General features: G+C 40.1%; 1 protein-coding gene across 10 annotated transcripts in view; it reads right to left on the bottom strand.

Moving 5' to 3' along the window:
* MEIS2 (Meis homeobox 2) overlaps positions 1–14,095 on the bottom strand; it is a 222,581-nt gene that overhangs the window by 4,165 nt on the left and 204,321 nt on the right. For 6 of the 10 annotated variants that reach the window (XM_018054480.1, XM_018054483.1, XM_018054481.1 and 3 more), the window contains 2 exons: positions 1,434–1,492; positions 1–79 (listed from right to left, as the gene is read on the bottom strand). The exon at positions 1–79 is cut by the window's left edge and continues 32 nt beyond it. In XM_018054480.1, the coding sequence (XP_017909969.1) occupies positions 1–79; positions 1,434–1,492 (138 nt within the window). The remainder of the gene's footprint in view (positions 80–1,433; positions 1,493–14,095) is intronic. The other 4 variants (XM_018054485.1, XM_018054482.1, XM_018054490.1 and 1 more) reach the window with 1 other exon arrangement.

Here is a 14,095-nt window from a genome sequence, read left to right as displayed (position 1 = left end):
TCCAACACAAAGCTCCCCATGGGCTGACCCTCTGGACTATACGCTGCTCCTTGGCTCACTGAAGGATCAAGAAGAAAACCTGATTGTAGTCATTCGAGGACACAGAGGAGAAAGAAGAAAAGATATACCAAACAATCAGCAATTGTTCCTGCTGCAGCAGTGAAACGTTACAGCAACAACGTGGTTGGCACTTGCAAAGTGGGGGTGTGGTCTGTATGTGCGGTTCTAGGGTTGAGGTAAGATGTGTGAGTAGCTTTGCACAACATTCTAGAGGAAAGACTTCCCCAGCCTGTTTAACAGGTGGGTCATCCTCAGCAGCCTTTGCTTCTGGACTTTTCTCTCTCAATTAGGGGGAAGAGGGACAAGGAAGAGGCGGTACCTGATGTATAAAGATTGCCACATGCTATTAAGATTTGGTGATCCTGCCATCTCTGGTGGCTTAATAAAATTTCACATCAGACACAAACACTTGAAAATTTGAGCACAGTTTTACAAGGTTAAACAGACTCAATGGAACATTTGCTTTTCACTCATACCAAAGAAAACGTAAACACGGTAAATTTAATGTTTCAATTGTTTTATATGATTCCCCAACAGGCCCCCAGCCTCCATTAGTGGGGCAATATTTCAGGGTTGTTGGGGAAATTTTGCCAAAGGAATCTGATTTTTCTTAAATTCTTTAAACTGAGGCCACAGCTTAAGTCTCCATCCTGTTTGACATCCTCGTGAGTGACAACAGTCATCATCTACATGGAAAATAGCTTTTTCCCCACAGACCTTGCAGGCACCACAAGTCTGCAGTAAAAGGAAATGCCTATTTCAAAGTAGAATGATTAGGAGTTCCTGGGTAGGGTTCTGACCATACCGTGTAATAATAGCTTTAGAGAAACTGAGAGATACTGTGAGAAAACCCCACATGTGTTTTCATGAGATGGATGGGAAGCATTTTAATAAAAAATAATGCTGGCAATGCAGCATGTCAGGCTTTAATAGAATATCATGAATAGTCAAAGCAAATGAATGGATACAATGAGTTTAACAGGGGATGTTCCAGGAGTGAAAGCAACATGCACACCAAGGAATTATGGGTAAGGAGAAAATGAGAGTGTGCTAATGATTGGATGCAAACAAGCAATGAGTAATTCCAGAGCTCACAGTTAAACAAACTGCTTGTGGCACTAATACGTGTGCCCAATTACCAATTCAGAAAGAAAATAAAAAGCAGTTTCAGTAGAGTCAGGGTGGGAAATCTCCAATTAGCACCAATTAGTGAAGTTGCTTCCTAGAATGGAATTCTGGGGACATTAAAAGACAAAATTCTCCCAGAATGCCTGATGGAAGCATTTCTTTACCAGGTGGTGAAACTCCTAAAGTATAATTTGATGAGGATTTGTGCCTCAGGGATGGGAACACAGACACGAGTTGGAACTTGCCTGCTCGATTTGACTGGTCAATCATGGGCTGTACTATTCTTCTTCTGGCATTAATAAACCTGAAATAGAATAGAGACGACCAGTCAGCAAATGCAATCTGTGTGCTCCATGAACACCTTCGCACGCTGTGGAGAATACAGTACAGTTGAACATCTACCAAAAATTATCCTTTTAATTTGAAGGCAATTTTTCCTCTCCATGTTCAAAAATAGCTGACTGGATCATCTCCCCTGTCATCTCATAACCAAGCCGAGGCTGACTTGCTAAAAACAAGTTACTCAGGAAGAGAAAAAAGTTTTCCCTGTGAAAACTTATATTAATTTGCAACTGTGCTTCTGCCTCTTGAACAAGTCAGAATCTTAAGTTCACAGGCTGGAAGATTTTCCCCCTTTCCCTAAACTCCATCATAGGGAGATCCCGCTTCCCCTTGCAGCTGGTCATAAATGGAGACCAGGCTCTGGCACTCAGCTTTCACAAGGTATTGTTAGGTCAGCAAAGCCATCAATTAGGCTGTCTGAAGTTTTATCACCAACACAGCAGTAATAAGTGCTGGCCAGAAAGACTTCTGCTCTTCGGCAACTCCTGCAGTTTAAGCCTGTAAAGTTAGGGGTCATTTAGAGGTCAGTGCCAGCTGGGGGCGGCCTTTCCAGTCTAAGCTGGGACACCCAGGGCAGGGATAAAGGTAACTGCCAACCATAAACCCAGCCACCTTTCAACCCACTAGAAAGACAGAGCCTCAGGTACACATGGTTGATATTAGAGTCTAAGAAACATTTTCAAATCAGGTGGTGGCTGAATCACAGGAATGTAAAGGAGAAGCAGTTATTTCGTCTAGAAGCCTGGATCTAATTTTGTTGGAAATCCAAAAATAAGTGCCTACTTCATGTTACTTTAATGTTTAATAATGCCCATCAAATATTCATGTACAAACAGAGTAAGATGATAAGAAATCTCCTTTATTTCTCCAAATTTAATAAAAACAAACCAATTTTCTACCATTTGCGAGTTACCCCTGTCCCCGTGCATTTAATGACATGCATTCCCCACACACTTGAGCTGATGCACAAGATTCACTGGCTGTGCATTTTCAGGGGGGACACGGAGGGAGGGGGTTGCCTAGCCTATAGCTAGCTGTTCCTTCAAAATAGAACCATGGATGATCTTTCCCAGTATTGCAACCCTATGGACTACAGCACACCAAGCTCCCCTGTCCTTCACTATCTCCTGGAGTTTGCTCATTCCCAGTATTCCCAGTTTGAAATCTTAAGTGCAGGGGGACTTCATGATTAATGAGTTCGCATGGGGTCACAGTCAGGAACTGAAAGCTCCTTCTTTGAAATTAGCCAGGAAAATTCTAGTGTGTGCTGGCAGCTCTGTGCTCCTATGGTGTTGAAGTCCCTTTTGCAGAGGACAGCAGCCCACACCCTTTTAGGCCTCCTGTGAGCACTCTGGTGGGAATACAATTACATTGAAGAAAAATAGCCGGGAGAAAACCAAAGGAGTCTTTTGCATAAGGCGTCTGTTTGGCAAACAATGCACTTCTTTATTACTTAAGTACGTGTAGCTCAGGTTGTCAAAAATGTCACACCCCCTCAGGTTTGGGCAAGTAAGTGACAGGTTATATGAGGTGAAAACAAAAAGAAGAGAGTGGAAAAGGTATATATTCCCTCTAGGCGCTTTTAAGTGTTGCTGAGGAATAGCTGATCAGATAGATCACAAAGCCTTTTAGAAGTACCCCTCAAATCTTAGTGGTCTACTCTTTCCCTCACTGTTCTTACTGGGACCTTTCAAGGACAACTGACCTGAGAGTCGCACCAGAAAACTCCTTTCATCAGCTCAGATTATGACCCATTGAGATGCTCAGAAGAGTGGGAGAAACCTTTCCTCTTCTCCTTGAAGTTTCTAATGGAGGACACACATGGCAGGGTTTTCACCTCTTAGGTACTAGTAATCCCGGTTTTGTTTTTTCCTATAGAGCAACTCTTTAGGTAAAACGAATTGCTATTTTTTCCCTTTTTAATTTCACCCTTTTACTCTTTTATTATTTACATCTGGAGGTTGTTCCCTTCTTTATGTCTTTCTCAACAGTTCCCCCAAACACTCCCTTCCTCACAGAGTTGCAAGGCATCATGGTCCTTAGTTCTCAGCAGGAGAACTCCACACTGTCTTCAAACAAATAATTACAGGGAAGGTTAGAGGTTCACTCAAAGGTCATTTCTTTGGATACTCGTCAGAATGTTTACATTAGTAAAAACGGGGTCCTCTCAAAAGGTTGTTCAATGGGGGATCCACAACAATGCAGAACATTAAAAAGCATTCTGTGTGCTCACAGGTCTTTATAGAAGTGCTGAACTTGGAAATGCCACTCCAGTATTACATTTTCAACTAGTTACCATGGCATGGACTGGACGTTCACTAGCAGTTATGACGATGGCCTTTCTTTGCCCAGTTCTCCTAAACAAATAGGCAGAGAGGCCTCTGAAGGTTTTCACTAGATCTTCTTACAACAGGTCAGAGAGATTTTGCTTTTTTCGCTAGGGTTTCTCTGAACTGTTGTTCTCAAACAATGTTTGTGAACCATAGTGCTATATCTTGCCAGATTCCTGATTCTACCACATTCTTTCAAATCACACAGAATTTGTAAAACATATGGGTCCCAATTTTTCGGAACTCTCTTAACATACAACTCTTGCCAACCGTCAGCTCCCCTGATCCTAGGCTATCTTATGAACACCATAGATGTCATTATCAAAATTAACAGTAAATAAGCTGACTGTAAGAACACTTCAACACTCAAAAATTAAATTACTCCCACTGCACAGATGATCCATAGGCCACTCTTAGAAAACACACCCAATGTACATAAAATGAAGCCATTTAATTATAGACTTACACAAATCAAACTAAAAGTATTTTTTTTTTATTTCTTTATGTGAAATTTCCAAATGTGGTCTTTCCCCCAAATGAGATGACATGAAAGTTTTTTCCACCTTCTCTGATATGTATTTTAAGATGAAGTTATTCAGTGCTCAAGCAATAAGCAGAATATCAAGTTTTGATCTACTTAAAATTTGAAGTCTAAATTGAAAATTGCCTGATCTTCCATCTTTCAAGGTCCAAGCTCCATTCATATGGAAAAATGCAACTCACTGGTTCAAAGACAAAAGACATCTTAAAAGGCTCAAAAAGGTTTCTTGGATATTAAATGGGTCTTACAAAATAACATTTTGATGAGTTAAGTGTAAATGAATCAGACACATATGGATTAAGTTATCCTTGAATTTCACACGGGTTTAAAAACTAAGGGGAAAAGAGGGTGTTGGCAAAAACATTTTGGACTTTGCCAAACCCAAAACATTTGAAAAATTGCTGAAGACATCCAACTAACCAAAATGCAGCAAGCTGCACCCAACTTTAATGAAAACCCCCACAAGTTATTTCCAATCCAAAGACTGTTAGGTTTTTCATCTGTATCTGATATTAAAAAATGCTCTAAATTGTAATGTCATCCCAGAATGATTTTGAAGTTGAGGACACATACTTTTCTATTGGTATAAACTATTTAACCCAAAATCACAAAGTCTTCTTAGATATTAAATAGCTCTTAAAAACATTCTGAGGTTTGTACACCTTGCATGTAAAATGTGCCACCTCTGATAAATGCCATAAATAAAATGTGCTAGTGAGCCTAACCCTTATCCAGATTCCACTTAAAAAAATTCATTAGACTCACTGTCACTTTGTAAGGGCTAGAGATAATTCCATTAGTGACTCCCTAGGGAATGAGTACCCTAAAATACACTACTTCCATTGATTTGTGTTGAACACAAAGTTAGTACACAGGCTCATGCAAAAGCTTTGGAGAGGATCTACTAAGACTATCTACTTTCTCACTAAATTTTATCAAAATAGAAAATGCATTAGTATGTGTGATCCTTAAAAATTACATACTTAGACGGTTAGCTTAAAAATAAACTTGATTACAGAAATAAATTCAATGGCGTTCCAAGAATCATGAGGCCTTTTTGAGTCAACTTAGAGTGAATATATATCTGTGTATGTGTATGTGTGCACTCGTGTTTAGGCTAAGCCATGTCCAACTCTTTGTGACCCCATGGACTGTAGCCCGCCAGCCTCCTCCATCCATGGGATTTCCAAGACAAGAATGCTGGAGCTGGCTGACATTTCCTTCTTCAGGGGATCTTCCCAACCCAGGGATCAAACGATCAAACCTATGTCTTCTGCCCTGGCAGATGGATTCTTTTATATAGAAAAAGAATAAACCCAAGAGAGGAAAATATCATTGAATCTCATCTTGTCTTTTTGGAGAGAGGTCTTCTGGAGACCTCTCCCACATCCCCACCTTAACCCCCCACAAAAAAAGCCAAACTTTTCTGTCAAAGAAATCTGACCATGGTGATTTTCTTTTTAAAGTGTGTTCACTCCCGAGCATATTTCAGATTGACAGAAGTAGACTTGGGTATCTTTCCAGATTGTTGGTTGATTCCTTTTCCTTTCTTTTTCTCCATCTTTTTTTAAATGGCTGACAAATCCCTCCTTCTGGTTCACTAACTTCATTCCCCACCTGGTAACCCATTCCTTTTGGCAGCATTCCTTTTGTTAGAAAGTGTAGGCCTCCATGGAGTCAGCTGGAAAGATGCCAGCCCTGAACCCTCCAAGGAGGCATCAAGAATCCCTGGACGTGAAGATTTTGCATGGATTGGTCTGGTCAGAGAAGCAGAGGTAGAAATGCTGAAGAGAGATCAGATCAACGTGGAAGAGGTATTGTCCAAATACCTTGGTGATTGGGGACCTTTTAAAAAATGAAAAACCTGTTTCTTCACTTTTCTCAGCCACAAAACTCATCAGAGAAGGCGCTTATTCACAAAGCTTGCTACTGGTTGGGATTTGCAACAGTGAAGTCTCATCAGGACAAGTCCATTATTAAGTTTCTTTGACTTTTCTGAGTTCAAGAAGAAAGCATGTCTATCTCTTGCGCTGTGCTTATGGCTAAGAGGAGGGTTTTCTCAGTGAGATATACTGAAAAGGTTGAATCAGTGAATTAAGCAGATTTAATACCTTTGAATGTGTACTCCAACACACAAATGACTGAGTCATGTCTCAAACCCGCATTTTTCATGGGTGGCCAGATAGTGGGTCTTTTCTCCCACACAATTGTGAGCAAAGTAAGGTAAACGAATGAGATTCATGGGTTATTTAGGGATACAGTTATGGTTCATAATCAATTTCCCAGAGCTGCAGCTTGATTTTTAATTTGGTAGAGGTGAGATTGGTCTACTGGAGATGCAGGTTTGATCCCTGGGTTGAGAAGATCCCCTGGAGAAAGAAATGGCAACCCACTCTGGTATTCTTACCTTTGAAATCCCATGGACAGAGGAGCCTGGTGGGCTATAGTCCACGGGGTTGCAAAGAGTCAGACACCACTTAGTGACTGACTACACACACAGATTAGTCTACAACTCTCAAAACACCATGAACTAACACTTCTAAGTTTACAATATGAAAACACGATATTAATCTGGACTCACACACCTTTTGTAGCTTTACGAATATGCCTTGAGTAGTGGAGTGTTTATGCTGACATGAAAAGCCCTGAGCAAAATGATCAAGGAGGTGATGCTTATCTTTCGACAGCTTTCTACTGTGGTTTCCCAAAATCATTTCATCTTAATTCTTCCTTCAAGATAGGAGGGCTCACATAGGTTCTTTACTAAAATACCCTACTTTAGGTAAACCCTTCTCAGATATTGTTCCATATTCCAGACTTCTCTGTAGAGCGAAGTGATGAAGAGCACAGGAACATATTTTCTGCCCTTTCCTTGCTGTGTCACCTTGGGCAAGTCTATGTAAACGTCCAAGGTTCAGTTTGATTCCTATCTATAAACTGGGGTGATAGTTGAGCCCAGATCATTTTGAGGATTAAGGAGGGTATTGCTTGTAACATCTTTGTGCCACAGTACCTGGCACATAGTAAAGGCTTGTTAAATGTTAACTTACACTCAAAATGTATCTATACAATGCCCCCTCCTAAAGAGCTCTGTTCTCTTACAGGTAATAATTAACACTACGTGGGTTATTATCAAACAAAGCCAAGCTGATTGATAAGAGGATAATAATGTGCTGTACCCCTGAAGGTAGCGTGTGTTCATGCCATGTAGGGTCTTCCCAGAGATTACAGCTAATCCAAGTATATAATGTCATGGTGGGGATTTTAGACACTGGAGTGGGTGTCTGCTGGGGGGCAGGGTAGTGGGGTGAGCTATTTTGGAATCACTCTCTTAACAATTCTTTGGATCCTTGCAACTCAGTGCTCCATGGACCAACCATATCAACATCAACTCAAGCTCGTTAGAGCTACAGAGATAAGTGGTCCCTACCCTGGCACTTCCCAGGTGGTGCTCGTGGTAAAGAACCCATCTGCCAGTCTCTGGGTTGGGAAGATCCCCTGCAGGAGGGCACGGCAACCCACTCCAATATTCTTGCCTGCAGAATCCCTCGGGCAGAGGAGCCTGGTGGCCTACAATCCATAGGGTTGCAAAGAGTCGGACATGACTGAAGCGACTTCACACGCACACACCTTGGCACTAATGAATCTGAATCAATATTCTAAAATATTTCCAGGTGACACAAGCACATTTAAATTTGAGAATTCCTGCTCTAGGTCACATACCAAACACACGATCTAGTACTCTCACTAAGAACAGAAACTTGCAAAGATCAAGTTTTAATCAAGAACCGGAGCTGTGAATATGCACACACTATTCTCTTTAGGTATGTCACATCTAAACAGTCCTTTAATCACTCGTTTTGGGCACCAAACAATTTAGAGTAATTTAATACATTTCATTCTGTCAGTGCCTCCGACAGGAAAATTTGGACTGATGTGTTTTTGTGGAAACTGTTCTCTCTCAGGAATGGATAGCAGGGAAATGGTTGATTTCTGTTTTTATTTCATGTAGCTCTGCACTGTTTAAGTTTTTAATAATAAGCTTGACTGTTTTTTATAACTTAAAAAATCTTTAGAATGACCTGGAGAATTTGGCATCCTATTCGACTCAGGCTTACATGGCCAATAGTAGAGACTTTTTAATAAAAGTATTTGAGAAATTCCTTGAAGATAGGGAATTATCTTTTATTTTCTTTATAATACTGAAGAACAATAAACACTATTCCATAAGGATAATCACACTCAATAACAAAACATCCCAGCAGGTTATGATTTTGAAGCACTGTTACTCTTTCAGAACACCATCAGATTATTCATATGTGGCTATTTATCATGCACTATAAAAGTGATCTTTCAAAGCTACTTGAAAGCAAAGGAGGAGGAAATACGCAAACTTCCTTAGCTATTCATATCTAGAATCTATCCTCTTAAAGATAAAATACTAAGTCAATAGACATAAGTTGTAGTGTATTACCTCATTCTCTACATGATTTATTGCAGATGGAAATCAACTAGAAATTGAATTACTTTGAAAGTTTTACTACTGACATTAAAATTTCAGATCTGTATACCTATACTCCTAATAGTGCTTCTGAAAACGATTCTTTGCAGACACGGAAGATACATCTATAACGTTATTCAGTTCTATCAGCATAAAAAAACAGGAGTAATCATCTTCAAAATTTCCAATTATGAAGTCCCTGTTCATCTATCTGAACCTTATTGCCTGACTGGGCTTCGAAAAAATCAACCAGTCACTTGACAATCAGTTACACACATTTTAGCTGGTTCTCATCATGTTCCTAGCCACTTACTAATTCGTGCTAACAGGAGGAGATCCTTACAAATCTAGCATTTCTTTAGCTTTCAAGACCCCCTTTGATTGGAGTATTAATTCTCTATCCTACTTCTCAGTGGAAGCCACCTGAGCATTAACTTGCCAAAAATATACCAAGCTGTTTAGCAATTATATATCAGCTATGTTTGAGGAGATCAAGGTGCACTCACATGCCCTATGCTATGGATATCTCTCTGATTAGCTTGTCATCTGCTCGGAAGAAGATGTAGGCGGAATCTCCCATACAGTCTAGCAGGCCAGCTGTTAGCTGCCTGTCAAGCCCTCAAGTGGACAAGTAGTCCAGGAGCAAAAATGTCACTCCTTTGATCTGGCAAGGAGCAGCTGCTGATTTATAGAGTAGGACTTTGTTCTTCCGTTCTATTTTACTTTCTTTCCTAAGGCAGAACCACAAAATCCAGGAGAAAAAAAAAGTGCCGTTCCCAGCAACATCAACAAGCTCTGACAACTGCAACAGGGTTTTTCTTGGCCCGAACAAAGCTCTCAGGCATCTCCTTTGACGCTCACCTTTCCCCCCCTCCCCCCTCCCCACCATTTTTTGCAATGCGGTAGTTATTGTTTAATTCAGCTTCTGTAAATGGAATGGACTGTGGCCAGCAAGCCTGGGGCATAAACACACCTGTATGAAAGGAGCCTTATTGTAGCAACCATCCACAAGCAAGCTCGCATGAACCACGTTCCTGAGTTCAGAAAGAATGCTCCATTTTTCCTGACAGCAAATTTTACCCTAAGTGGGTTTCTACTTTTGTTGCCACCAACCTGTGATGACCACATGTGAACTGTTTCCTCTTCAATGGCATTTCACTCTTTAAATCCAAGAGAAAAAGGGATTCACTTTTTTAAATCTGTGAGCAAACAGATCCATCAAAAATGTTTATTCACTGTCTACAATATCAATCATTAAGCCTTGAATTAAACAACATCCAGAAAGGCTTTTGCAAATGCAGTATCAAAGATGCCATAATGTTGATTTCGTTACCACTGATTTATACTGACACAGGCTTCCCTGAGTAATATATAAGGAAAAAAAATCAACAACAAAATCTCCATAAGCCATATGCATCGCCTTGCTAAGAATTAAACTGGTTTCAAATGCACGATCCTGTTCTTAGTGGATACATCTGTCATGTCAGAGATGCCCTGTCAACCAAGTGGGACAGGAAACAATGTGGCCTTGAGATAAGCTGTGAGAAGTCAGTAATCATATGCAAGTATGTATGTGTACATGTGTGTATACACATACATGTATGTGTATGTATGTACACACATACACATATCAGGCAAAAAACTGCAGAGATTAACACCTGGCTAAGTTTTCTGTGTGGCTGCTGGAAGGAAGGGTAAAAAGGGTTATCAACTCCAGGATATGTAGACATATACCCACATAGGTCATAGACAGAAATTCTGTGGGTGGCAGGAATGCTGAAAACGAAGGAGAAAAGAATGGCTGTTTAAACATCTTTTTTTGCCATCAAGCCATGTTCTAGTGTTTGCTCTCTTCTCTGCTTTCTCACTTTCACCAGGATGAACAGACTTTTTTCAAAACCTCGTTCCTTGCTCTACCCTATGTTCCCCTTTGGTCAATCAACAGTTACTCAGGACAAACCTCTTCAGTGTTTAGAGGATTATCCTAGTAGAGTTTTCTCTGGGGCTGCGTACAGGTCCCAGAGTTGGGGGGTGGTGGGAAGATAGAGGATAGGAAGGGCAGCAAGGAATAAAGAAGCAGGAATTCCGTATGGCCTATTTTCATCCTTTTTCAATTCTAAAAAATTTAGAATGAATAATTTTTAAGGTCCACAGTAACCTATGCATGCATCACACACTGATAACTTCTATGCACTATATCTAACAAAAGACAAGTTTAATGACAAAATATCACAAGGTAATATATAATAAGAACTTATATATAATATGAAAATATATCATTATATGACTCTCTCTATGTCCACATATATATTTAAAATTTTGAAAATGCAACTTATGCCTTTAAAGAATTTTACTCTTCACAACTACAGTAACAAATCAAAGAGCACAATTTGAGAATACATCTTAATCCTAAATAAACATGGTCTACACTCAGTAAATAAGTGTGATGGGGTCAAAAGAGAAGTCAGAAGTCAAGTTAATCATCACCTTCTTGGAGGAGGGAAGTTGGACCAGATTAAAATAGTATAGATTATTGAGAAAGAAGGAAATAAGGAAATGGTGTGTGTGAAGACACTGAAGTAGACTAAGGCCCAATGTGTGCAAGGGAGGGTGCAGGCACTGAATTCTGACAGGCTCCTGGTTTTGGTCTGGAAAACACAACCACAGTTAATACACAAGCTAGGGGAGGCACCTTTATTTTTTCAGCTTTATTGAGATACAACTGATATATAACATTGTATAAGTCTGACATCAAGACTGCTTGAAGAAATATCAACAATGTCAGATATCCAGATGATACCACTTTAATAGCAGAGAAGGAAGGGGAACTAAAGAGCCTCTTGATGAGCGTGAAAGAGGAGAATGAAAAAGCTGGCTTAAAACGCAGCATTTAAAAACTAAGATCATGTCATCCAGTTCCATCATCATGGCAAATAGATGGGGGAAAAGTGGAAATAGTGACTTGGGCTCCAAAAATCACTGTGGATGGTGACTACAGCCATGAAATTAAAAGACACTTGCTCCTTGGAAGAAAAGCTAGACAGCATATTAAAAAACAGAGACATCACCTTGCCACCAAAGGTCTGACACAGTCAAACCTTCCCTGACATAGTCAAAGCTATTGTTTTTCCAGTAGTCATGTGTGAATATGGGAGTTGGACCATATAAAGAAGGCTGAACACCAAAGAATTGATGGTTTCAAACTGCAGTGCTGGAGAAGACTCTTGAGAGTCCCTTGGATAGCAAGGAGATCAAACCAGTCAATCCTAAAGGAAATCAACACTGAATATTCATTGGAAGGACTGATCTTGAAGCTCCAATACTTTGGCCACCTGATGCAAATAGCTGACTCATTGGAAAAGATCCTGATACCAGGAAAGATTGAGGGCAGGAGGAGAAGGGGGTGACAGAGGATGAGATAATTGGATGGCATCACTGAGTCAACGGACGAGTCTGAGCAAACTGCAGGAGATAGTGAAAGACAGGGAACCCTGGCATGCTGCAGTTCATGGGGTCACAAAGAGGTGGACACAACTGAGCAACTGAACAAGTCTGACATGTGATATTGTATAAACTTAAGGTAGTGTTGATTTGACACATTCATATTACAAAATGATTATCTGACACCTCCATCACATCACATAATTACCACTTCTTTTTCACCGCAAGAACATTTAAGATCTATTCTCTTAGCAACTTTCAAATACATAAGACTGTTAATTATCATCACCTGGCTGTGCACTGGACTTCTAGAACTTTCTCATCTTGAAGCTAGAAGTTTGCATCCTTTGACCAATATTTCCCTATTTCCCCCACCCAGGTGGAAGTTCTTGAGTAACAAATTGAACCTCTGAAATTCCTAAAGAGTAGAATGATAGATAAAATATGGTGCTTGAGGAAGATCTATTCTAAGGGCTACATATGAGCTGGTGAGAAGCAAGAAGCTAAATGGTAGAAAGCTGTTATATTCCAAGCAGAAGAGGGAAATGTACACTCAGACTAAGTTGGTAGAAATACAAAAGAAGTGGGACCTGTGGCTTGGAGAACTGCTGTGAATTGTGTTTAGATGGCAAAGAAGAGATACAAATAGAAGTGCTATTATAAGAGGATAAACTTGAGAATCTATGTCTGGTATGCTATCGTATTCATTTGATAAAAATTGGAAATTTCAGAGGAATTCCTACTTGTTATGGTAAAGGGGCACAAACTCAATTTTCTAAAAGTTACCTTTGAGTTGACAGTGGGACTTTCAGGCTGAGAAACTAGGCAGGCCACTCAAGATAAAGGACAAAAGGAGAGTGAATGGTTGGAAAGAAGTGACTTTAACTTCAAAACCCTCTCGTCTCTTCAAAACTAGATGAATATTTCAGACTGCGGCAACAAGTATAATAAAGTACCTGCAGGCTTACTAAGTCACTTCAGTCGAGTCTGACTCCTTGTGACTCTGAATCATAGCCCTCCAGGCTCCTCTATCCATGGGATTCTCCAGGCAAGCATACTGGACTGGGTTGTCACACCATCCTCCAGGGGATCTTCCCAGTGCAGGGATGGAACCCCAGTCTCTTATGTCTCCTGCATTGACAGGCGGGTTCTTTACTGCTAGCACTACCTGGGAAGCCCAATCAACTGCCTGACTAGTTCCAAAAAATTACTTCTTCTTCCTACATCCTCCAGACTTTATGAAGTCCATTATCTAACAATGTCTGGTCAATTGTTAATTAATTGTCAGAAAAAGCCTTTATTCCTATTAGGCCCAGCTTGCTGGTTTTTCTTTTAATTCTGAGATAATCTGTGTAATTGGAAGCTGATGGTAATATGTCCCTGGCACACTGCGTACACTTCATACTTGGTAGAATTCACAAAAAAGTTTTAAAAATCTGAAATAGGAAAAATATACAGAAGATGGTGTTTTTAAGCAAGAGTGGTAAGACAATCAAGGGTGGGTTTTCTCCAGGTGGTGACAATTTAGAAGAGAATTGATAGTACAAAGTGTTACACTGAAAAGGGACTCCATTAAGTGTGATGGCTTCCAAATTGTGTCCTCCTTTCAAACCATATTTTTCTTTTTAAATGGGCTTTTAAAGTGAAAAATATAGCACTTCACCCAAAACGGTGTGGAAACAAATGGTTCTCAAGTCTCTATTCTTCAACTCAGGCCAAACCACACCAACACCAACAATCTAAAGCCACTTG

The sequence above is a fragment of the Capra hircus genome, chromosome 10, assembly GCF_001704415.2.
Source record: "Capra hircus breed San Clemente chromosome 10, ASM170441v1, whole genome shotgun sequence".
NCBI classification, from domain to species: domain Eukaryota; kingdom Metazoa; phylum Chordata; class Mammalia; order Artiodactyla; family Bovidae; genus Capra; species Capra hircus.
Note: the sequence above shows the minus strand (reverse complement) of the source record. Positions and strands in the feature narration are given on the sequence as shown.